Here is a 27,154-nt window from a genome sequence, read left to right on the forward strand (position 1 = left end):
GACCTCCTCTGCATCTGTGATTTGGGGTCAGCTTCATCAAGTGCCTTTGCTCCGTCCATCACAAAAGGCAAGTTTTTCCAGCCCTTTTCTTCTTCCACATATCACTTCCCAGCTTCTCACCCCACCTGACCTCCCCTCCCCAACCACCTTCCCCATCGCCGGTTTCATCTATCACCTGCCCGCTTGTACTCCTTCCCCTCACCCCTCCTCCTTATTCTGAATTCTCTCCCCTTTCTTTCCTTTGCCCAAAATGTTGACTGTTTATTCCCCTCCATAGATGCTGTCTGATATGCTGAGTTCCTCCAGCATTTTATGGGTGTTGCACTGGATTTCCAGCATCTGCTGAATCCGTTGTGTTTATGATTTACTCCAGGTTAAATTGATAATCAACTGCATATTGCAGGAAATAAAACAACACCGTGACATTCAATTTCCGGGCAAGTATCCTTTAATTAACTTGAGGAATTGTGTATGTTTGTATATTCATTGACTCTAATCTTGCAGCTAAAAAATGTAACTAGAGGCTGTTCATTAGCCTGGAGGCACATTGGCAATGATGTTCTCCACAGATCAGTCCTCAGCCTACTGTCCAGTTTTGTTTATAACCTAGATTGTGGTGATGGCACTATGGTCAGTACTTTTTAAAAATACAAAGATATGTGAATAGGTTAAGGCATTAAACAATTAAGGACATCATTATTTGTTGAAACTGCCAGTGATGTCCACATTCCAAAGATAATTAAAAGTAATGCAGATTTGAATGCACCATCAGAACAGACCAAAGGGAACTGTTTTTTAACCCAGATAAGTCACATCAGAAGAACCACATGCTCTTAAGGAGATGGAGGGAGATTTTATTGTGATCACCAAAAGTTCATGTTCAATACAGTAAATCCATTGATGAATTTGAGGGTATTGTATTAAATAAAGGAGTACTAATCTGTTACCATATTGTGTTCATGGGACAGCATACAGTCCAGAAACAGACCCTTTGGCTTACTGACACTGCTTGAACCATCAAACACCCATTGAGACTAATCTCTCTCTCCATAGCCCCATTCCTCTCTTCATAATCCCAGATTCTACCAACCACTTACACGTTAATATTTAAAAGTAGCCAATCTACACATTTTTGGGATGTGGGAAAAAACCAGAGCACTTGGAGGAAACCCTTGTGGTCACAGGAGAACACACAAAGGTTAGGACTAAATGCACTATACCACCCTTAACAGAGGTCTTGGAAGAGTTTCAGAGAAATGATTTTTTTTTGTATGAAAAAATATCCCTTTGACATTAAGAAGTATAATTTACCTCCTTCTTAAATCTGCTTAATGATTCTGTATCCACTGCCAACAAAGCTAGAAAATTTCATAAGTTCTCCTCTGTCTGGGTGAAAAAAAAAATTCTCTTGAATTCAATCCTAATTGGCTTTTTCCATTATCCTGACACAGTGGCCTTTGGTACTGGGTTCCTTAGTAGTTGGGAACAACCTCCTTATATCTAGTCTCTCTAAACTTGTTATAACTGTATAGGTTTCTATGAAAACTCCCTCTCATTCTAATATAATCCAGAGAATATAAGCTTAAATGACCGAATCTCTCATGCCTGCTCTGACGTGCCAAAATGTAAAGCTGCCACAAAATCAAAAATCAGCTTGTTTAATTAGCACAAAAGGCAATTATATTTCCTGTTAATTTTATTATCTCAAGTGAGCACAGGCCTAGTCTCTGTAGCTGACCATAATAATTTAACTTCCATATCTTTCTAGTTTTGTACCTTTCTTCAGCAAGTGCAATGACCATAAAGATGTGACGACCATAAAGTGAAACTGGATTTTATATCTTTGAAGTCTATCAGGAGAGAACTGAGTGTGGAGAATGTTTACTGTAATCCACAAAGATTTCATGAAGTAACATTGCAGGATTGGAAAATGCACTGATAAATTATTTTCAAGGCATAACATTAGGTAAAATCAAAGGCTACCTCATCCTACTGGTTACAGGTAAGAGTTGTAGAGGAGAATATATTTGTTAATTCACATCGTAAGCTACAGCTAGGCCAAAAATGGATTATGCATCACAGTAATAGAGAAAGACTTTGATTGGTGCCCTTTTCATGCTGTTCAGACATGCAATAATGCACAGATTTGGGACGTAACACAAAAATTCAGGAAGACAACAATACATGCGTGAATACTAGTTCAGGTTAAAAAGTATCAGTTAAAATTATTTGTACAACCAAAAAAAAAATGAATTTGTTGTTTTAATAAATATTTTATTGACTGACTTAGATTTTCCTGAGATAGATAAAAGCATTGAAGTGGGTCAAAATAAGTGAAGTATAATTGTTATTAGAATATGATGCCATTTTCTAGGCCACTGTAAAGATCTGAATATACCATCTTCATAAATACTATCCAAAGCAGCTCACCCCACACTCTGAGCTTCCAAGGCACTTCTCACCTTTTGCTGCAATGTTCATACACAAGTTTTTTTTACACATCAGACATTCCAAGTAATCAAGTTCCCTTGTGAATGCAGTTGCATATCATTCTAAAGTTCAACAGGCTTGATTATCCTTGTTTGTAAATAATAAAGGAACATGTTAAATAGCTCAACCACATGCAAATTGTTAAGTAGCAAAGATAACAAACATATTGCCAAAATAGACAAAAGATTCTGGTTTAAATTATTTTTAAAATTAACTTAACTTCTAAAATCGTTTCTTACAGATTAAGATAAGGCAGATCTATTATAATGATCATTACTATCAAAGTGCAAACCTATTTAAAAAATTATAAATAAAAAGGAAATACAAACTACAGGACCAAAATCGACAGTTCTTGTCAGTGCAAGGGAAAAACATGTTTTCATTATTTTGCTTATTTGTTCCTGAGGTTTTATGAGAACTTTGTATTCTCAATGCAAATTCAGTATGTAATGCAACAATGAAAACATTATGATAGGAGGTGATGCTGAGGTAATTTTACCGTTTATATACCAGTTTACAGCAAAAATACATTGTTTTAATTTCCTGTAATGAGTTTATACAGGACTGAAAAACCCATCCACTGGCAGAAATTATTGAACTTCTGGCCTAATAGCTTTCTCAGTCTCTACTAAACAGAAGGGGTTCAAAAATATACTAGGTCATGCTTCCTTGGAACATTTAATTGATAAGTATTTAATTCACAGTCATTTCTTCTTTGCAACTGTGAGTAACTTAACATTGATAAAGTTTCTGGATTTTCATTGTGCTTCTTTGTTCAGTCTCACAATCTAATTTGAGTTCATAAACCATCTTATTGCACTTGGCACCCATCAGCTGGTAAGAAATCTTCCATGTATACAGCTGCAGCCTTCAAAATATAAGTCATGGTGCCAAAACGACCACTTGGAGCACTGTCATATATCAATTTACAAATCCCGGTGGTTTTATCCTTCTCTAGCATTTCATCATTGGCTCCCAAGGCTGTCTAATAAGAGAAGTGAGAATCCAGTTAGTGCCATAGCTCTGTTAAAAACCAAATCATTCAGACTTAGAGCGGGGGTTTCACAGCTTTCTTTAAGCCACGGACCCCTATCGTTAACCGAGGGGTCCGTGGACCCCAGGTTAGCAACCCCTGATCTAGAGGAATAATGTAGTTTATTTTATTTGTTCTTGAAATGTGAAGATGTCACAATAACAGGATTTATTGACGTTTCTCAATTACAGGACTTTGCTGCATCCTGATAGTCCAGGCATTTCAGAGAATACTGCTCTGAGTCCACAGGCCATGTAATGTCAGCATATTTCCTTTCCTGCTTTTCTGAAGGCCACTTGTGAACCAAACATATTTTTACAACAATCCAGTAATTTCATGATCACTATTAGTCAAGCTTTTTATTCAAAATTTATTAAATTACTTGAACTTAAATGATTCTGAGATTCTCTGGTGAGACTAAGTATCTGAACATCAGTCTAGTAACTTTATCATTATGGATTTGGGCTCCCACTCATGTATTATTCACAGAAAACGTATCCAGAACATTTATAACATTGATGGAGAAAATGAAAAGAGAATTAGTGCCTGAAGTGATTGCAAAACTGGACACAGTCTGGATTTTGTGGATTACCCTCTCCCCGTCCAAACTTTTGGTCAGAAAAAGGATTGGTATTAGAAAGGAAAAAAAAATTCCTTTTTATGAATGAAGAAATCAATTTTACCTGCTCCTCAATGAATAACTTATTTGCCATGCGTGCAATGTCCTCAATATGAATTGTTCTACCAATGTTCGCTATGTCTACATCCACCAGCGTGGTCAGCACAAGGATCGTCTCCACAAGAAGCTGCCGATATTCTGGCTGCGGCACACAGTTTAGGAAAGTCTCCACCTGAACAGCAAACTTAATCTCACCAGGAGTCATCTGTTCAGAAAAAGAAATGATTAAGTAAGTAAAAATGTACACCTCGCATCTGTGTTCATAATGTTACATTTATTGTACAATACAGAACCAAACCAAATGCTTTAAGTTCTAAGAATTGAAAAACAAGGCAAAAAGAATGTACGAGAATGCACCACAGGAAACGTAAAATGTCTTTTATGAACATATCAATAAGAAAGGGTTGGTGAATTGAAGGCAGGACAAATTGGAGCAAAAACAAAACAAAAAAAAATCATTGGGTGGACTGAGGCCCAAATGGATAGATCACCTCTAATTCTCTAAACAGTTGAGGAGGAGGCAACAGAGAATTTCAATGGGATAAAACAGATTAACATTGTTAGGATTTGTTGTGTTTGGGTGGGATGCAGCTTAGGTAGCTGATGTCTGAGGATTTGATTATAAGCTTCCAATAGTCTGAGTTTTAGGAGTGATACAGAAAATGGAGGATTGTAAGTTCACCCCTCCAACTATTACAGGCTGGGTTGTCTTAACCATGCTGCTCAGTAAACATCTGAACAAAAATAAATCACATCTTAAAAAATGGGTTAATAAATTGAAACTCTGACAGATTGTTAGAGATGACAGTTGACAACATTAAATGAGCTCTCTGAAGTAATGGAGGACTAATGAGAGTAGTGCGATTGATGTACACAGATTTTAAAAATTAATTTCATAATGTATTGTGTGATAAATCCATTAGTAAAGATGCTGCCCACAGGATTAAAGATGAACTATCCCAATGGAGAGAATACTTGCTGAGGCACAGATGAAGACAGGAGTTGGGAACAGCTGTTTTACCAGCTGTATAAAGTGATAAAGTGGTGTATTTTAAAGGATCACTCTCACTTCTGCTCTTTCTAGCATCTGTAGTTTTATTTGCCTGCCCCTTGAAGACACAAGTTAGATCTGTCTCTAAAGTTCGTATTATTAGTGAAATCCTGTTCATCAGTTATCATTAAAAAGTGTCCACCTCACAACAGTGCTGACCCATTCATCAACCTCAGCTTCTCCACTCAACCATGCAAATTGAATCCCTCATTCCTGGAATCATTTTAGTAAATTTTGTCTATGGCCTCCGTAGGGTCTGAGGTGACCAGATTTGAATGCAAGAGGAGTTGTTACAATGGTTAAAAGTTCATGAGATATCTTTTTTTTAAATACAGGAAACAAAAAAAAAACAAGGAAATCATGATAAACTTTTACAAATCACTACTTAAACCTCAGCTGGAATACTGTATATACATATTCCTGGGCCACATGCTTCAGAAAGATTACTATAATCTTTCCATACAATTTTTATTAGAAAATAATATTTACTTTGATTGATTTATTAATTTTGGGGCCATAGTTGCCTCTGACAGGGGCAGCATAGCCAATCCATGTCCCCTTGAGAATTTTAGTGACGAGTCGCTTTTCAAACTGCTAGAACTCTTCCTGTATAGATACTGACAGTAAAGGAACTGCATTATGTTTCCAAATCAAGTGACATGCAACATGAGGGAGTCTGCAGGTGGTACTGTCCCCAAGTCCCTGTGGCCCTGGTCCTCTTTGTTGGTGGAGGTTGTAAGCTTGGGAAATGGTATTGGGAATAGCTGAGGCAAGTAACTGCTATAAATTTTGAAGGTGGTACACACCACAGCAATGGTGCAGGAAGAAACAAATGTGTAGGTCATTAAGAGGTACCAATTGAGAGGACTGCTTCTTCTTGGATAAAGTCAAGTTTTGGCAATGTTGTTGGAGCTGATGTTAAGCTCAAAAATGGACATGATATCTAATCTTTGAATTACTCTGGTAGCCAGAATATTTATGTTGGTGGACCAATTGTGCTTTAGGCCTTGACAAGGATCTTTGCATCTTGTATAGCCAGACATGAGGTCCCAGAGGACTGAAGAATAGCCTATGTTGTTCCTCTGTTAAAGAAGATCAAGAGATACATAAAAAGCCCCAGGAAATTATAAACTGGTAATAGTTGAAGATTAATGCTGTATACATAAGAGTTTGAAGTTCAAAGTTCAAAGCTTTCAATAAAATCCCTCAAAGAATGTAGAAAGTATAGTGCAGAAACAGGTCCTTCAAATCACAATGTGTCAACCTAAATTAGTAATCAAATGCCGACTAAACTAATCTCTTCAACGTACCATATTTCCATATCCTTCCATTTCTTGTACATTCACATGCCTAAGAGCTTCTTGAACAACACTATTGCATTTGTCTGCATCACCAACCAAGGCATCCACAGCTCTGTATAAAAAAAAACGACTCACATACCTCCTTTAAATATATCCCCTCTTACCTCAAATGCAGGCCCTCTGCTATTAGACATTTCAACCCTGGGAAAAAGATAATGGCTGTCTACTCTATCTATGCCTGTCATTATCTTGTACACCTCTATCAGATCTCCCCTCAGAGAAAACAACTCATGTTTTTCCAACCTCTCCCTTGAATCCAAGCAGCATCCTGGTAAACCTCTCCTGCACCTTTTTTAAAGCCTCAATATCCTTCTTATAATACGGTGACCCCCACTATAGAATGCAATAAACCAGAGGCAGCCTAACTAGAGTATTAAAACACTGAAACGTAATTTCCCAACCCTGGAATTCAATTCCTCAACTAATAAAAGGCAAGCATGCATATGCCTTCTTTACCACCCTATCAACCTGTATAGCCATTTCAGGATGCTTATCAACATGAACCTCATGATCCCTACACACCAATATCATTAAGAGTCTTGCCATTAAGAGTGTACTGCCTCTCTATATTTGACCTTCCAAAGTACAACACTTCACATTTGGTTAGGTTGAATTCCATTTGCCATTTTTCCATTCATATCTGCAACGGATCTAAATCATGTTGTATCCTTTGCCAGTCTTTTATACTATATCCAACACCACCAATCTACATATCCTCTTCAAACTTACAACCTCACCCATCTACGTTTTCATCCAGATCATTTATATATATCATAACCAGTAGAGCTCCCAGTGCAGATCCCTGCAGAACACCACTAATCACAGACCTCCAGAAAGAATGAGACTGTAGACCGTTCCTGTCTTTTACAGCTAGCCAATTTTGAATCCAAACAGCCAAGTCATCATAGATCCCGTGCACCTTAATCTACTTGATGAACCCCTCATCAAAACCCTTACTAAAATGCTCATGATAAATAGATTCAGAAAATTAAGGCACATGGGATCTATGGAGACTTGATAGATTGGATTCAAAATTGTCTTTGCCACAAGAGGATAATGATGTAGAGGAATTTTTCTGACTGGAGTTCTGTTTCCAGTGTTATTCCTCAAGGATCAATGCTGTATCTTCTGGTGTTACTGATGTACGTATAAATGATTTGGACAAACATGTAGGTGTGCTGATTGCCAACTTTTATTTCACTTAAAAACTTACCAGAGTTACGGATAGTGAGGAAAGCTGTTAAATGATTCACTATTTCTCTGTTTTTCTGGTCATTTGGAAATATGGGCAGAGAAATGGCAGATGGAGTTTAATCCAAACCAGTGTAAGATACATTGAATATAAGAGGAAAGTATATAGTAAGTGGCAGGAACTCTAGGAACACTGATATACAGAGGGATCTTGTGATGCATGTCTTTAGTTCACTGGAATTAGCAATAAAAACAAGTCAGGTGATAAAGGATGGGTGTACCATACTTGTCTTCATCAATCAAGCTGTTGAGTATAAAAGTCAGGAAGTCATGGTGCAACTGCACAAAACTTTGGTTAGCCATATTTGAAATACAGTGTGCAGTTCTGATCACCATATTACAGGATGGATAAGGAGGTTTTAGAGGGGTGCGAAAGAGGTTGCCTGTATTAGAGAGTTATATACGATATGGAGAAGTTGGACAAACTTGTTTGTTTTTTCCTGTATCACAGAGGCTTAGGGGTGATTTGATAGAAATATATAAAAATTACAAGAGTCATAGACAGGGTAGATGGTCAGAGCCTCTGTCCCTTTGTTAAACACTGAAGGGGAAAACCACAAGACCGTAAGACTTGGGAGAAGAATTAGGCCATTTGGCCCATCAAATCTACTCTGCCATTCATCATGGCTGATCCTTTTTCCCCTTAACCTTTGATGTTATGTCAAATCAAGAACCTATAAAGCTCCGTCTTAAATACACCCAGTGACCTGGCCTCCACAGCTGCCTGTAGTAACAAATTCCACAAATTCAGCACCCTCTAGCTAAAGAAATTTCTCTGTATCTCTATTTTAACTGGACGCCCCTCTATCCTGAGGCTGTGCCCCTTTGTCCTAGACTCTCCCACCATGACAAATATCCTTTCCACATCTACTCTGTCTAGGCCTTTCAACATTTGAAAGGTTTCAATGAGATCCCCCCTCATCCTTCTAAATTCCAGCGAGTACAGACCCACAGCCATCAAACATTCATCGTATGATAAACCCTTCATTCCCGGAATCATCCTTGTGAACCTCCTCTGAACCTCTCCAATGCCAGCACAACTTTTCTGAGATGAAGAGCCCAGACCTGTTCACAATACTCAAGCTGAGGCCGCACCAGTGCCTTATAAAGACTCAGAATCGCATCCCTGCTCTTGTATTCTATAAATGAATGCTTTCCTCACCACCAACTCTACCTGCAAGTTAACCTTTAGGGTGTTCTGCACAAGGACACCCAAGTCTCTTTGCATCGCAGATTTTTGGATTTTCTCCCCATTTAGAAAATAGTCTGCAAATTTATTTCTTCTACCGAAGTGCATGACCATGCATTTTCCAACGTTGCATTTCATTTGCCACTCTTTTGCCCATTCTCCTACTCTGTTTAAGTCCTTCTGCAGCCTACCTGTTTCCTCAACACTACCTGCCCCTCCAGCAATCTTTGTATCATCTGCAAACTTGGCAACAAAGTCATCTATTCCATCATCTAAAGGTGACGGGATAGGTTTACAAGTTTATTATACATTTTACACAGAGTATGGTAGGTGTCTGGAATGTGCTGTCAGAGGAAGTGGGGGAAGTTGATATAATAGCAATATTTAAGGTGCATTTAGACAGACACATGAACAGATAGGGTCGAGAGGGATATAGCTCATGTACAGGCAGGCACGCAATTTAAATTGGCATCATGACAGGCACAGAAAATGTATGTCAAAGAGCCTGCCCTGTGATGTTCCTGTGAAGCCTAATGCTTGCAAATCCATGAGTCTGCAGAAGGCCGAAGGTGGCCTGTCTTGTGGTTGGAGCACTGTGTATGTATATGGGTGGGTGCACTTTGTTACTTGTAAGTATTGTTTAACTGATTCAAAGACTGAGGCAGGATGGTTAGAGGTGATCAGGAAGAGGTTTTTTTGTGCTTGTTTGACTTGATACAACACAACTTCTTTGGGTTTCAGAGTCAATATTAATTCCCAGGACCACAGGACAGGATGTATTCAGGGGTTCAGATGACAGATCGCCTGTAAAATATGAAGCTGAAGTACGAATATATCAGTCAGTTATTTGATTGTTCTTTTAGCCAGTTCTCCTAATGTAGCGTTCAGTCTACCGATAATAATGGTTAGGGTTTTTGAAGCTTAGACTGGGCTGGAACAACTTTGCTGAGTCCAAATTCAACATCTAGGCCATTGCTGGATTGTCTGATCATTTTATTATTTTAACATTGCTGTCAAAACAAAACTGAGAACCTCTGGGGCAGTCAAAACATCCAAACTGATAATGGTGACTGATAATTCCCTTTGTTGGTAATATTTCAAAATAGAACACAGATCATAATCAGGAAAACATTAGTAACTATAGTAGCAGCTATTAAGTATTGAAGGCTCTAATTAAGGGATTGGTTTCAAGGCAGCTTTAAAAGTAGGAGAGAAGATAAGTGGAGAGGTTTATGGAGGTTATATCAAAACTTAATTCCAAAGTGCCTGAATGCAAAGCTATGAACTGGAAGTAGAGAAACTGGGCGAATGATTAGGAGGATAGTGGAAGGAAACTAATATCCATGGGCTTGTGCAACTTCTAAAAAAAAAATTAAGAGCATTTGAGTACTATGTTCAAATTGGCAGAGACACTTGTTTCTTCAATGTAAAGAAGAGCTAGTAATGCAGACTGCTCTCATGTACCTCTGAATTTCTAGTCATGAGCAGAGAAAGAATTTGATGCAGCAAATTGTAACCTATGTTTTTGTCTGAATAATGTCACTTTTGTCGTACACCATTTAACGTTTCTATTACTGAGAGCTGAATTGGTAAGTGAAATTTGTTAATGAGACATAGAAAATTATAAGGTGTTACCTTGTGGTGTTATCAGCTAGTGTAATTTTGAAATATAAAAGGATTTAGTGTTCTGGATGAGATAAAAATTAATTCCTGATTACTCTCTTTTCCAGAGACAAGATCTGAATGTGCATGTGTGCACTGAATGAAGAGAATACTGCCATGAGGTTACCGTGCTCTGATCTGATTTCATTCTTACTGCCCTTCTAGACTTATTGGAGGGAAAAAATAACTGAGGGCTCAGTATCTGCATTCCAGGTACTAAGCCTCAAACCTACTGCAGGAAGCATCTAGTCATTACAAGATGAACGTGAATCAAAAAATAAGTCCTTCAAGTCAAATATATACCCTTGGCAAAGCCTTACCCGAACTTTCCATGCAACTTGATTGCAATCTCTGTCCTCACTACCCCACCAGCTAGATTGTGAACTCAGAAATCCACCTGTGCCAACCTCAGATTGATGTCCTGGCCCATAGCCAATCTGTTTTCATTTATATACTCTGTACTGACTTCTGAATTATTAATATAACAGATTCAGGAGCACAAAAATAATATTTATTGGATAGCTATGCATTATTAATTTTATATATTTCTCCAGGTATACATTTCTCTAGGCCATAACCTATTAATTTCAAACTGTTTGAGAAAAATGACTGGACCAGACTTTCATATCCCATGAAAACAGGTACAGAAATCATGATGCAAGCCCATTGCTTCCAATTCAAGTAGTACACCAAATTTATTCTGTCTGTTAATTAACACATTTACAACATACAGTCTGCACTGCTGCATGGCAACATGCCGCATAATGTAACTTATATTCAAGTGTCTAGCACACATTAAAACCATATTGTGCTATTAAAAAATCAGTCTGCATCACAAAGGGGAAATGCATTCTGCAGCAGGTGGCAAATTTCAGCAGGAATGTGTCTACTGAGGTGTCGGCATGTCACAAACAGTTCCTTACTGAGATTCAGGCGGAAGAAAAGTTTCCTGAACATCCTGATGAATTGTCCAAGTAAAAAGCACTTCCTCCTCTTCTTTCCTCTATTACCTGCTTGTTAAACCCTATGGCTATTTTAATTTTCCCAGTAACATCATGTTCCAATGGAATTGCCAACTGGTGCATTCATGTTTGAGAACTGTAGAAGTCAAGTTCTTTAGCAAGTTCTATACCAAGGTCTGTAGCCTTTAAATACTTTAAAACGCATCAAACATGTGTACAATACATAGTAAGAGATATTAGAAATCAATTGGGATCTCATCTGAAAAGAGATGATGATCCCTTTAAATAATGTTTGCTTGTGGTGAGGTTATCCTTCACACAGCTGAAAGTGCATTCAGCCAAGAATGTTGAACCATGTTAACTAGAATTCTGAGCTTCAAAATGTCCATACCAATAATATGGTTTGCTACCTCTGTATCTCCTCATCAGTTATTAGTTGTGTGTGCCCCAAATTACTCAAAACTGGTGCTTGCCCATGTGAGACTTGCATGTGTATATCAGATGACATTTCAGCAGCTGAAGTATTCACAAGATACACTGATCCGTATCTTGTCACAGAATATCAGATTGATCAGTCCCAAAATTTGGAGCACAAGATTCCTCATAGTCTTCACAAATTGTTTTGAAGTTGTGACAAAAGTCCTCCAAATCTCATAAATGAAACCAGATATTTCCTTTTGGAATTTAATACTAATACAGGTTCAACCTTTTCAGATTATGGGGAACACTCCCAGTTTTTCAGACAGCAACTACTAGAAGTGACTCTGATATTCTTATTTACAGCTCCATTTGATCTATTCATTGTGTTTTATAACATTTCTTGCACCAATATCTATTTTTCATTTGCTCTCTCCCAACCTATTGCCAAGCATTTCTTTTTATTCTTTTTTTTCCCCCCTAATGTCAGGTCTTGTTAAATACGTTTTCCTCTCCAAAGATGTTTCCTGGCCAGTAGAATATTGCTTTTATTTGAAATGATTGCATTAAATTAGTCACTGGGGTTGATACAATATTACAGTTGCAGAATACCAAAGAACTACTTTAAGTTTGATATTTTACTGTGATCTTAGATAAATTAAAGATAATAGTGGTTTACCTCTTCAGTTGTAGATGACCAGAGAACATAATTTTCAATTGCCAACCCTTGACACTGCAAATTAGAGATAAAATTATATAATAGAATTTTGCTTCATAAAGGACACATTTACTGTATGAGAATACAAGTAACATTCACAGGCTACACTGACCTTTTGTAAAATTTTCCATACTCGTTGATAAAAACCAACAGGAACTCTGTTCAGTGCACCATCGATTCGCCTTCGCCGCAACCACTGTCCCTGACGTGTGTCTATAAAATCACTATCTTGCCATGGATCAGGCATCTTAAGTGCTTGCTGCAATATACGAATAATTTAATTCACTATTAATGCATCTTCCACTGTATTTTAAGGAAGGAGAAAACAATATCAGTCTGCTCAAGTTATCCATGTCCAAATCACACATACACTGGATATCTCAAGCAGCAATAGCCAATGAAATTGTGATGTAAGTAACCAGCTGAAAAACTTGCTCATCTGTGACAATAGCAGGATTTCAATCAAACACTGCAAGAAGTAAACAAGAGTAAGTTCAGTGACTTTTAACCTACCAATGTCACATAAACATTTATGTATTTTAAATATAAAATTGTCTAAATTCTGCTGTCCAACTACATGTCAATCTGTTAGTTAAACATCTTAGCATGGACGCTTGCTAAAACTAGTGGCTCTGACAGAGAGCATGTTGAATGGAAGATATATTAATCATTTGACATAAGCAAGAACCGTTCTTCAAATCTCCTCCATTGAATGTCTACAGGGCATTTATCAACCTTGAAATCACAAGAGACAGCTGTACAGATACAAAGCTTGCTTTCTGACAGAACACCTGTCATGTGGCTGTGAACTAACCATGGTATTCACATGAAAATAATTGGTTCCTCAACATACAGATACATGTACAGGTTGGGACAAAAACAAATGTAACATCAACATGAGGCATTCTTACATGGTTGGTCAAATGTGCAGGAAACATAATAGGCCTTGTTAAGACTGAGTAGACAAAGGACTGTTGATTGGGCACCAATTAATCCCTTGACAGACAAATTGAAATTCCATGCCATGACCCTGATGTGATCAGGATAATAGAAACAGTAAATGAATGGACTGTGAATAGCTATGAAACATCTGAAATCGGCCATCCTTAAGAAACAGTAAAGATCTGAATAGGTCAAATATTAGGGTCAACATATAATTTTGAATTCATATACTTGAAAGCTATGAAGTACAAATACTAAGAAGAGCTCTGCGGCTCAAACTTAGGCAAAGGACAACAGAAGGTTCCAGATAGTCATCTATATCTACTTAGTCCAACCAAAAGTTGTCAAGGGCACATCTGATGGGCTTGACAATGATCTGCCATGTTACATAATTGTATCAGAAATATGAAACTAGGGAGATTCTTCCACCTAGTCTTCCCTGCACTGAGATCAAACGAATAAAGGCTTGCTACGATAATGGTTCCAGATTCCAAGTAATTCTCCATTATGATGGCTTGATTCTACAGAACCTATCTCGTGACTTCTTTTGCCCTCTATGTAAATTGACCCTTAGCCCAAATATTCAGTACAAACCAACAAGAGGTGCTATGAAATAATTTTCTTCAAACTTTGATCCATTCTGACTCCTAAAGAGTGTGATGAATATTTGGGAAAAAGTGGGGTATACCAAAGATAAAGTTGAAGAACACCAGGAAGAGAATATAACAAGTGGTGGACAAATTTAGCAGTCATCAAAAAGTACCAAGATTTTTAGTGAATTGAGAAAAACTGATAGGTTACATCTTTCCACTTTTTTCATTTATGTATCTCTCCTTCACTATCAAATTTTATTAAACAGTTGTCAAATAAGTAGGACAAAATTCTTAGCTGTACTGTAAAAATATATTTGTAAAACAGGTGAAATTTAATACAATTGTTGTCCACAACTGTTTAAGTGATAATCCACATGATTCCTAACAAAATTCTTAATAGTACCTTAACCTGAAGGCAGCTCAAGTTATGCAGGCCAAGAGGAATAAGCTTTAACCACATTTCTGGAGTTAAAAGGCTAATATTTCAGCAGAAAGTATTTAGAGAAATGAAATTTGTAAAAATAGGAACCTGAAATCAATCTGCTTAATTGGCAGTTTAAGGAAAGTAACATCAAAACATGTTACAAATGTTGAATGTTAGAAGTTGCTTCTTCTAAAGGCTAAAGAATGAGCAAATGGTTTGTGAACTGGGTTTGGAGAAACAAAGCCCTTTGATCTGTTGGTCTGTGATTATGGAATTTGAGAAGGAACTTTTTTTTGATGTGTGTAGTGAAATGAAATGAAATGAAATGAAATATCTTTATTGTCATTGTATAGTACAATTTGTCATGCACCAATACAGCAAAAATGAGTTTGCAACTCTTGTACTCAATGCTATAAAACAACAAATAAAATAAATAAATAAATAAATAAAATCAGGTAACCAGCCAGTACAAGCAATAGCCAGTACAAGCAATGTCCAGTAGTACAAAAGCACAACTCAGATGCATGACAGCCATAAAACCAGTATTAAAAGCAGCAATATAACAAATTTATGGATGATGCCTGATCGATTGGTTACATTCTAAAAGTAAGAATCCAAAATAGCAAGTAGGCAATCTGCTTAAAGAGATTGCAAGGAAAAGGGTTTTGCTTTGGCTTATAGAAAAGAATAGTAATTCAGATTAATCCAAGATGTTGGAACGAGCAACATGCTAATTTTTACTTATGTGAAGTCTAACCACAGACTGAATTAACTAATACTGAAAACAATGCATTTCTCTGTGTATTACAATACAGTATAATGAAAATATGTTTCTGTACTTTCACTCAATGTTTTTTCACTTTATCTTCAGAGAGAATGAAGTTGATGCATCAAAGTTATATTGATCTGTTCCACACTGCAGAGCATTATACCTCCAGGTCAAACTTTTATAAAATAGAAATGGGGCAATGCAAATTCCAGGAAAGTTCTTACTACAGTTCTGCTTTATATTTTGGAATGATTAACACTTGAAATTTGAGTCCTAGGAAAATGGCTAACATCCAGATTATCAGAGTTGCTGCTGCAGAAAGAGGTCATTATGACCAGAGACTAGATTATTGCATCTGACTTAAAAAAGCACACCCAAGATATCTCATTGTGTATTTCTTGTATAATGAAGACAGAATAGAGCATCAAAATGACTCATTGAAAATTATGTACTCATGAAGTTCAAAGTATTCTCAATCTCCAATGAGTCACAGAAATTTTCATGTTCATTGTAAACAAAAAGCTTGATTGAAGACTAGATGCCAGATTCAACACCTTTATCTTAAAAGAACAAAGTCTAAATCATTAAATTAAGCTAATCACATTGAAATAAGATCCATTACATATCTCATTTTACAAAGTAACTCTTGCAGGAGCACACAAACAGAAAACTGGTGTTTAAAATTTTGAGTGCATTTTCACTTAGCCTTTCCTTAAGGTCATGGAAAAATCTGACAGAGGTCAAGATAGCTCAAGCAGTTATTGTTCCATGGTATTTGTCAAAAATTCTGAGGACATAATTCTGGTAAATCAATTGATAAAATTTGCAACATTAGTAACAAAAATCATCACCTCTTGTAGTTCATCAGATTTGCCAGTTGGCTTCAAAGTTCCACTCTATAATAGCAAGAAATAACAACATTTTGATTAATGAACATACCATGTAAACAATACAATTTTATGGATTTCTGGCCTATCAAAGCAAGTCGGAAGTTAGTGATCTCAAATACTGAGGTTAAACTTACATAACAAAAATTATTTCTTTTTTAAAGAACATCATGCAGTATTAATATCCATGATTAAAATGTTACAGGAAGAGAAATCATAATTTGCAACTGAGTAGCATTCCAGTGGAGTAAAGCTCCAGTTAAAACATTTCAACTTTTAAAAAAATGTTTGAACATACATACTCCAATAGAGTACCTGCTTGGGTACTGAAAACCTTTGCTGATCAACTGGCTGGAGTGTTCAAGGACATTTACAATCTCTCATTGCTGCAGTCTGAGGTTTCAACCTGCTTCCCATGCCCAAAAAGAGCAGGGTGAGCTGCTTCAATGACTATCAACCAGTAACACTCACATCTACCTTAATGAAGGTCTTTGAAAGGTTGGTTCTGGCTAGAATGAACTCCTGCCTAAGCGAGGGCCTGGACCTGCTGCAATTCACTATCACCATAACAGGTCTAGAGTAGACTCAATCTCATTAGCTTACATCTCTGCTTTGGGCATTTAGATAACCACAAGACAAACACTGTTTAATTGATTGCAGTTCGGTGTTCAGTACCATCACTCTCTCAGTGCTACTAACCAAACTTCAAAACTTGGGTCTCTATACCACCCTCTGCATCTGGATCTTTGACTTCCTTCTTGGGAGACAACAGTTAGGGCAGATCACTAATAACATCTCCTCACCTTTAATCAACAGAGGTGCACCTCAAGGATGCATGCTTAGCCCATGGCTCTACTCTATACACTTGTGACCGTGGGGCTCAGCACAGTTTAATCAACATCTATAAATTCACTGATAACACTACTGTGATTGATAGAATCTCAGATGGCAATGAGTTTGTGTACAGGAGTGAGATAAATCAGCTGGTTGAATGATGTTGCAACAATAACCTCACAACCAGTGTCAGGAAGAATACAAAACTGATCGTGGACTTCAGGAAGGGGAAGTCTAAAGTCACCAGTCTTCACTGAGGGGTCAGCAGTAAAAAAGCCGAGGAGCTTGAACCTCCTGAGCATCAACATCTCAGAGGAAATATCCTGGACCCAAAATGTTGATGCAGTCATGAAGAATGCATGCCAGTGGCCCTATTTTGTTAGGAGTTTGAAGAGAGGCGGTATGTCACTGAAGATCAGGAAATTTCTATAGGTAGGTAGTGGTGAACAATCTGTCTAGTTGCATCACAGTCTGTGATGGAACCTGCAGTATTAAGAATCACAAGAAGTTGCAGAGGGTTATCGACTCTGCCAGCTCCATCACAACCCTCCCCACTGAAGACATCTTCAAGAGGCCGTGCTTCAATAAGGTGGCATCAATTATTAAGGACCCTCACTGTCTGGGACATGGCTTCATCCCATTGCCACCAGCCAGGAGAAGGTACAGGAGCCTGAAGACCCTGACTTAACGATTCAGATCCAGCTTCCTCCACTTTGTCATCAGAATTGTGAATGATCCATGAACATTATCATCTCATCATTCTTTTATTCGCACTACTTATTTTTGTAATTTAGATTTTTATGTCTTTGCACTGTTCTGTTGCTGTAAAACAACAAATTTCATGTCATTTCTCAGTGATAATAAACATTATTCTGATTTCTCATGCATTTTATTTCACGTTTCCAGCCTTTATTACTAAAGCAAAATATTGCTTATCCTGAAAATCTCAAATGAAAATAGAGAATGCTGCAAATGATCAGTACTTCCATGGAAAGGGGAAAACGGTTAATCCTGCAGGCTGAAATGCCATTTCACTGGATGTGAATTTTTTGAAACATCCCAATGATGGAAATGTGTTATCAGAATGCAAATTAATTTGCCTTTTCAATAGCTTATACCTGAGAAGTTTCTCTGAACAGTGGGTTATTTCCAATATTTACTTAGAATCAAGTTCTGAAAGAAGATTTTCATGGAATGATTTAATGAGATTACAAAAATAAAAGAAATGAATCAACACGGTAGCACCCTTTTCATCTTTGGAATGTTCCAAAGGCAACGTGTTTGAGTCACAAACACTGGACTGCTATTAAAGTAGGAAACATAACAATTTCCACAAAAGGAGTTTTCCATAAAGTCCAATGAGATGTGATCAGACAAAATATTTCAACGTGATGTTTCTGGAGTAAATCTTGGCCAGGACGTGGTACCATAGTCTCCATGGTACAATGAAGAAGAAAGACATACTGAAATAGAGCAATAATATCTTGCTCAATCTTACACTGTGTCAGTCTACATTATACACTCCCTTTCTGGGATAAAGCTGGATCTACACTATTTCAGTCAAAACCATATCACCATTGAAGTAAAATTGATAAAAAGAATTAATAAATTACAATTCTCTCTGTCATTGACTCAAGTACAGTTGGATTAATATTTTTGACTCCCTGAAGCACGATAATCAACTTAGATAGCTTAAGAAAGTCATGAAGCACATGTTCAACTCCTAAAATCGATTAAGCCCAGATTTGAAACCACGATGTTGTGAAGAAATGCTGAACAAGTACTAACTTTGTCCCTAGTTTAAGATAGGGAGAGAAGTTTGTGGAGGATATGGAAGTACATTATTTGATTTTGTCAGAAAACAGTACCGGTTTAGGAAAAAATATTTAGAGGCAAACTTTGAAATTTTAAAACAAAGGATTAAGGTTAAATCCGTTATTCTGGGGTACATGCAATAATCCAAATAAAATGGTGATTAATCAAAGCACCACAGTAACAATTAGAAGACTCCAAAGGAATATCGTTATACATATATTGGTTATTTTAAATGAAAACATTAAACTGATGGTTAAGCTGTGACCTCAAAACAATGTACAGGATTTAATGTTCTGTAAAGAAATAATTAGGTATGTCAGTAAAGTAAAAGGATGGAAAAATTGTGAAGATTTATTTGTAGTTGGAGTTATATGTCACCTCAATATTGGTTACAGCAGCAGAAAATCTACGCTTATCCATCTAAAAACATGGGAGAAGAAAATCAGATAAATTAGTGTCATAGACTATAAACAATTTCTGAATTAACCACTTCAAAGGCTACAATTAGCAAATAACACAGTCATTGATAGCACAATTCCACTGGTAGCAAATTGCCAAAACATCCATCGACTACAGTGTTCCCTTGATATGTATTTTATGTTTTCTTCTTCTCCCCAACACATTATAATAATTTTACTTTCTCCTCCCCTAATTAAGTAAAGACAGCACTAGGAATGCAAGAAATCGGAGACCTTGGTTGCTTTTCTAACTCAAATGCTATTTTCCTGCCTGGTCCAAAATCCCTGGATTCATTTAATATTATGAAATCGTACTATTTCTGTTCAATAACAGCCTCCATGCTATGGAATTATAAAAGCACCACTTGTTCAGTTCTGAGACCAAACAAAATCCTGGCTTTAATTAACGGACATGCATTCCAGAACTAGCCACTTCTGATGCCAGTCCAGTTACAACACCGGTGTCGACTAAACAATGTGGAATATTGCACAAGGGCTATATGCTAAACAATAAGCTGTACAAATCTTAAATATCAAAGACAACAAATAAAGAAAAGCAAATGCTGGAAACATGAGTTGCAGAATTTCACTCAACTATTCCTCTATGGACTTCTTTCAGTCATCAAATCACCACCTTGGCATCAGGATGGGGTTATTGCAGTGTGTCTATTCTAGGTCTGAGTGGACGTAGTATCAGTAGTCTTCTACAAAATACAGTGCAGGCAGAACCACCAAGACCATCAAACAAAATTTCCCACGTCTACAACACTACATTCAGGAGGACAATGACAGCAGAAGTATTGGACCATCCAAGATCCCCTACAGGTATTGTGATTTACAGTATCTAAATCTTGTAACATCACTACCAAACAGCTTTTTGGCAATATCTTTGTCAGAAGAATTGTAGCTGTTCAAAGTAGCTGCCAACCTGTATCTTCTCAAGTACAATTTGGTAATGACAGCAATGTTGGACTTGCAATGATATCATAAATGAGAAAAATTTGCCATAAATGAGAAAAACATGAAAAAATTATAAAATACGGAGAGTGCTGTGATGTGGTGAGAGTGGATGCTTATTCTACCTGAAGATTTTCTGTTAGAAGAGAGTGTAGTTGGGGAAGGCGGGGAAGGGGGGGGGTGAAATGAGGACAGTTGGGTATGACTCTGTCCCAGTCATGGGCTGCAATGCCTCTTCCATAAAGGTATGGAGGTATGCCTGAGCTCTTGGGGTTTTGTTTCTGGCTGCTCCAATTATGCAGCACCTTCACCTGACAGAAGAGTATCAATATGTACCCTAGTCTATGTGGTTTTAGAATTAAGTGGCTAGCAGCAGATCTACCTCAATACAGATGCAATGTAGGTAGATATGTTAACTATATGCTGGTGAGGTGCTGTGCCTAAATTTTAGGAAAGAGTTCCATCTGAAAGTGTTTGCTTATAAACAAGATTCTGGGATGTGAATTATTGAACAGTATTTGATGCTAGTCTTGCAAATGGTACATTATGCCTTTTAATGATGCACAGACTATCTAATTTATGGAATCTCATCAAACCCCTGTGCTTAGATCATGGTTCTGGCCTTCTGGGCTATCATTTCCCACAGCCTTTAAATTGCATTAACTGGTGCTGTGTTTGAAAACCTTGTGCTATCCTTCACTGCTTCCCAGTCAGTTGCACTTCTAGTACATCTTCCAAATCCTGGCCAACTTGCAATGCATTTTTAAGAGGTGCAACCTTGCTTTTTAGGTAGTCCAGGTAAACTTCAGCAAGCTTTAGTAAGTTCTAATAAATCAAAGGAATAAACTAAATGCAAGGTCCTCTCCAGGTCACACACTATCTTGACTTAGCAAATCTAATTCCCCTGTCAAAACTTAATCTAAGTCATTGAACTCTTCTTTCATTAACTGCGTGGTAGCACCTTTACTAAAAAGACAGTGGAGGTTCAATGACCACCATTTCAAGGGTTAGCACGATTAGACGGGAAATACTGGTTTTGCCTCACATGAGGCTACATTAAAAAAGACAGAAAAATAATTAATATGTACACAGAGTATAAAGTAATTCTGTCATTTTAATTCCACTTAATTGGTGCAGGTCAATTGCACACAATCTCCATGGCCATATTCAGGGTTAACTCCATTTTGTAGAATCCAAGACAGAAAATTCACTGTAATATGAAACACAGAAGGGAAGATAAAGAAAAATGAGATGAAAAGAAAGAGAGACTAAAGAAAAAGTTAAAACGATTTAAATTTTGGTTAAAATCTACAGGAATAATTACAAACTAAAGGAATGAGATTCTAAACCTTTAAAAGTAAAATTTCAGTGCCAGATTGTTTGCTTGTCAGTATAAATTCATTTAAACTTGAATAGTCCAGATCAAATATTATTTTTGTTTGTTTAGGGGGTAACTGGCAGAAATGTATACTAAATTCACAAATACGTAGTAAATTACTATATACTTTAATCTTGAATCTCTCAGTAAGGCACCAGTGCTGAAGATCTTGAAGGAGATCACAACAATTCATATGGCAATTTCCTGACTTCAAGACACAAAATAAACAGATGCTAAGACGCAGAGCAATAAACAATCTGCCTGAGGAATTCAGCAGGTTGAGCATCTGTAGGGGGAAGGCACTGTCAACATTTTAGGTTGAAACCTTGTATCAGGACATCAGGAGATTTCCCATTTTCTTTCTTTAACTGCTTGTGTTAAGATCCAATTCTTTACTTTCCAGTCTACTCCATGACAATGAAGCGTGGTATCCTAACTGTAAAATTTGCAGCATCAATTCATGCTGAAAATCATTCCACTGATGCTGTCTGAATCTTGATACAGCTGCCTTTGAGTAACTTGTGGCAGTCAGTTTGATTCTGTTCATAAGTACGGACACATGCATTCTGTAGTTGAAGCTACTGGACAAGAAGTATACCTGCTAAATGAGCTGAATGTTAGTTCAACTCAGTTTCAGGGTGCTACTAAAAGGTACAGTGCACCCTGACTACACTGGATAATGAATCATTCTATGACGGCTATTATAAATGCATATTTACAAATACACTGGTCACATTTCAGTTAAATGGACTGCTCACCTGCATCATCTCAAGTTTCAGTTTACTAATTCCAGCTCGCTCGCTTTTTGTTGCTCCAGTGTGATCCACATCATGGATAGAAATATATTTCCTTGTAAAAAGATCAACTGTGGAAAGACATCAGGAAGGTTGCAGCTCCAATATGTGGCATTAATTGGATCATTATTTTGTCAGAAAATAAGTTATGACAGTTTCAAAAGAATGACAGAAATTGAGGATAGGGATTACTAAAAGGTTTGCGAGAGTTTGAAAGGAATATTTATTGTGAAATATAGAAAATAAATAGATTGTCAAATGACTTCATTTCATTTATGAGATATTTCCAATTTAAATAATACATGCAATAATATAGCTCAACAAAAATAGCTATTTGAAATAAAATGGGGGACAAACACCTAGAAGGGTTAAAGATGTCTAGAAAGGGTTAAAGGGTGTCTAAAATTTCTTTAGACAATCTGCCATCATAATGGTTCTACCTTAAATGATTCACTAATTTTCCAAAAAAAGAAGTTGTAAATGCACCATGCAGAGTTCTTTCACTGAAAATTGAACTCCTGCAGTGTATATACCCACAAAATGATATTCAGTCTTGGAGTCTTACAGCATGAAACAGCCCCTTCAACCCAACTAATCTAGACCAATCAAATCATCTCTTTGAGTTTGTCCTATTTGCTTAGGTTAAGCTTTCCTTTTCATGTTTCTGCCTAAATATCTCTTAAACATAGTTGTACCTGCAATTCACTTCCTCTCCATCACTCAGTGACAGCCAGACCATGACATTCACCTCTTTACTCTTCTCTCCACCATGTTCACTCACAGACAGCTCATATAACACTTGTTCCCATTCTCCTCTTCCCTGATTCTACAGCTCAACACACAGCCATCAACTAAAGCAAGACAGGCTTCAGTCCTAGGGAAAGAGGATGGGGAGACTAGAATAGCAGAATGATTATTCTGGAGCAGTGGGTTCTTCTTATCATGGACATTGGCGGAAGGTGAGTCTCTTGCTCCCGGGACAACAGAACAAATTCCTCTCTTAGGTCAGCAAGAATTTGGGTGGTAAAAGGCGAGTCAAATCATAAGATCACTAGTCTCTGACCTGTTCTTGTAGTCATAATCTTTAATGTGGCTAATCCAGCTGAGTTTACAAACATTAGTGACCTCCTAAGATGTTGAAGGATAGACTCAATAATGGTATTGGATTTGAATGTCAAGGCAAGAGGTTAGATTCTATCTTGTTAGAGATGGTTATTGCTTGGCATTCTTGTGGTATTCATGTTACTTGCCACTCACCACTCTGAGCCTGTGTGCAGTAAGATCTGAGTGCTGCCTGGACCTTGTTGCATGCAGGCATTTGGTGCTTCATTTCAAAGGAATGAAAATAGAATTGAACATTGTGCAAACATACCCACTTCTGACTTTCTGATGGAAGTATGATAATTGATGAATCAGCTGAAAATGGTTGGGCCTAGGTTACTGCTCTTAAGAACACCTACAATAATGATTTGTGGCTGAGCTGATTAACCTCCAACATCCTTCTCTTTGAGTAGCACCCAGTTGGAGAGATTGGAAGCCGAAGAAGACATAGTTCACTCAGGTTCACCAAATGAGTAGAAAAGGAAGCAACTCGCAGCAGTTTGGAGCTTTGAGCAGCAGCCAGTCCACGTTCAGGATTGATTGGCAAATAAGAAGGCAGGGACAAGCGGAGCAGCCATTATCAGAGAGGCCATCATTGGAGTAGACAGAATTAGTGTGGGGACTTTGCGGCTTTAGCTCTTCGAGGCTTCAGCGAGGAGAGGTTGATTCAGAGGAAGTGATAAGGTGCTGGTACAGCTCCCCAACACCCCTCCACCCCACAGTTTATTGTTCTTCCTTCTTTATATTTGCTCAGTTAGAACAGTAGAGATGCCAGGCAGGATAGTTGAATGCTCTTCTTGCAGGTTATGGGAAGGCAGGGAGACCTCCAGTGTCCCTGATGACTACACCTGCGAGAAGTATATCCAGCTTAAGCTTCTAACGCTCCTCATTAAGGACTTGGAGCTGGAACTGGATGAACTCCAGATCATTCGGGAGGCCAAGGGAGTGATAGATAGAACATATAGAGAGGTAGTTACAGCCAAGGTGCAGGACACAGGAAACTGGGTGACAGTCAGGAAGGGGAAAGGGATTAAATGGCTAGTGCAGAATACCCCTGTGGCTATCCCCCTCACCAACAGATATACCACTTTGGATACTGTCTGGGGGGGGGGTGCGGGGGAAGATGACCTATCAGAGGAAAGACACAGCTGTCAGGTCTCCAGTACTGAGTCTGACTCTGTGACTAAGAAGGTAAGCGGGGAGAAGAGGTGAGCTGTGGTGATAGGGAACTTCTTAGTTGGGGGAACAGGAGGGAGGTTCTGTGGATGACAACAAGATTCTCAGATGTTATGTTGCCTCCCAGGTGCCAGGGTCTGGGACATCTCTAATTGAGTTCTCAGCATTCTTAATTGCGAGGGTGAGCAGCCAGAGGTCGTGGTCCATGACATACCAATGACATAGGTAAGAGGAGTGTCAAGGTTCGGCAAAGTGAGTTCAAGTGCTGCACAGTGGGGTTTAAACAAGAGTTGCAGGGGATGGGAACCAGAGTGACAGAACAGTTAGTAGAGAGGTTGTGGAGACAGATGTTAAGACCTCTGGCAAAGTCAGGAACCAAAAGATTGGTGCGATGAATGTCCTGAGCTGCGTATGTTTCAATGCAAGGAGAATCATGGGAAAGGCAGAAGAATTCAGGGCATGGATCAACACCTAGAATTATGATATGGTAGCTATTAGTGAGACTTAGTTGCAGGAGGGGCAGGACTGGCAGCTCATTATTCCAACACTTAAAGAAATTAGGAGGGCTAGATGAAGGCATAAGGTTACCCTAGCAGATGAGGTGAAAGAGAATCCTAAGGGGTTCTACTGATAAAAGATTGCAAGGGACAAAATTGGTCCTCTGGAAGATCAGAATGGTAATCCATGTGTGGAGCCAAAAGAGATGGGGGAGACCTGAAAGAAATTTTTTGCATCTGTGTTTACTCAAGAGATGGACAAAGAGTCTATAGAAGCGAGGCAAAGTGGCATCTTCATGGAACCTGTTACGGAGGAGGTGGTGTTTGCTGTGTGAGGCAAACCAGGGTGGATAAATCCCCAGGGTCTGAATTCCACTGCAAGCCATGATAGCTTTCCTCACTGTCCCTTGAATCCCTCAGGAGACAAGTACAGAGATTGTCATGGCCCGAGTAGAGATATTTAAATCATCCTTTGCGACAGGTGAGGTTCCAGAGGATTGGAATGTTGTTGATGTTAATGTTGTTGATTATTAATGTTGTTCCGCTGTTCAGAAAGGCTCTGAAAATAAACCAGGTAGCTATAGACTGGTGAGCCCGACATCAGTAGTGGGAAAGTTATTGGAAGGTATTCGGAGGGTCCGGATATATAAATATTTGGTTAGATATGAGCTGATTAAGAACAGTCAGTATGGCTTTGCATGTAGTAGGTCACGTCTAACCAATCTTTTAGTTTGTCGAGGAAGTTACTGGGAACTTAACTTGAAGACAAGACAGTGAATATTGTCTACATAGACTTCGGTAAGGATTTGACACAATCCCACATGAGAGGTTGGTCAAGAAGGTTCAGTTGCTTGGCATTCAGGATGAGGTAGAGAACTGGATTAGGCATTGGCTTCATTGGAGAAGCAAGACAGTTGGTGGTGGATGGTTGCCTCTTTGACTGCAGGCCTTTGACTAGTGGAGTACCACAAGGATTAGTGCTCGGTCTGTTGTTGTTTGTCATCTATATCAACGATCTGGATGATAATGTGGTTAATTGAATCAGCAAATTTGCAGATGATACCAAGATTGGGATGCAGTGGGATCTGGACCAGCCGGAAAATGGCACATGGAATTTAATGCAGACAAGTGCGAGATGTTGCATTTTGGAAGGACCAACCAGGGCAAGTCTTACGCAGTGAAGGATAAGGCACTGAAGAGTGAAGTAGAACAAAGGGATTTGGGAATACAAGTCCATAATTCATTGGAAGTGGTGTCATAGACAGGCAGGGTCATTAAGAAAGATTTTGGCACATTGAGTACAGGAGATGGGATGTTGCGTTGAAGTTGTATAAGACATTGGTAAGGCTTAATGTGTGGAGTATTGTGTGCATTTGTGGTCACCAACCTATATGAAGGATGTAAATAAGGTTGAAAGAGTACAGAGAAAATTTACAAGGAATTTGCAGGGTCTGCAGGTCTGAATTGTAAGGTAAATTGGAATAGGTTAGGACTTCATTCCTTGGAACATAGAAGAGTGAGAGGAGATTTGATAGAGGTATACAAAATTAAAAGGGGTAAAGATAGGGTACATGCAAGCAGGCTTTTCCACTAAGGTTGTGTGGGACTCCAACCAGAGGCCATGGATTAAGGGTGAAAGGTGAAAAGTTTAAGGGAAGCATGAGGGGAACCTAGTTCACTCAGAAGGTTGTGAGATTGTGGACAAGCTGCTAGGAT

The 27,154-nt window shown here is 38.1% G+C and overlaps 1 protein-coding gene across 3 annotated transcripts in view; it reads right to left on the reverse strand.

Moving 5' to 3' along the window:
- Nucleotides 1-484: 484 nt before the first annotated feature.
- The window catches only part of phka1a (phosphorylase kinase, alpha 1a (muscle)), a 158,345-nt gene continuing 131,675 nt past the window's right edge, over nucleotides 485-27,154 (reverse strand). Inside the window, exons 26-32 of one of the 3 annotated variants that reach the window (XM_063060651.1) lie at nucleotides 22,629-22,735; nucleotides 19,456-19,497; nucleotides 16,393-16,437; nucleotides 12,926-13,072; nucleotides 12,775-12,828; nucleotides 4,207-4,407; nucleotides 485-3,475 (exon numbers count right to left, since the gene is read on the reverse strand). In XM_063060651.1, coding sequence (XP_062916721.1) covers nucleotides 3,302-3,475; nucleotides 4,207-4,407; nucleotides 12,775-12,828; nucleotides 12,926-13,072; nucleotides 16,393-16,437; nucleotides 19,456-19,497; nucleotides 22,629-22,735 — 770 coding nt within the window. In that variant the 3' untranslated portion in view covers nucleotides 485-3,301. The remainder of the gene's footprint in view (nucleotides 3,476-4,206; nucleotides 4,408-12,774; nucleotides 12,829-12,925; nucleotides 13,073-16,392; nucleotides 16,438-19,455; nucleotides 19,498-22,628; nucleotides 22,736-27,154) is intronic. The other 2 variants (XM_063060649.1, XM_063060650.1) reach the window with 2 other exon arrangements.

This window comes from Mobula hypostoma, chromosome 10, assembly GCF_963921235.1.
Source record: "Mobula hypostoma chromosome 10, sMobHyp1.1, whole genome shotgun sequence".
In the NCBI taxonomy this organism is placed as follows: Eukaryota; Metazoa; Chordata; class Chondrichthyes; order Myliobatiformes; family Myliobatidae; genus Mobula; species Mobula hypostoma.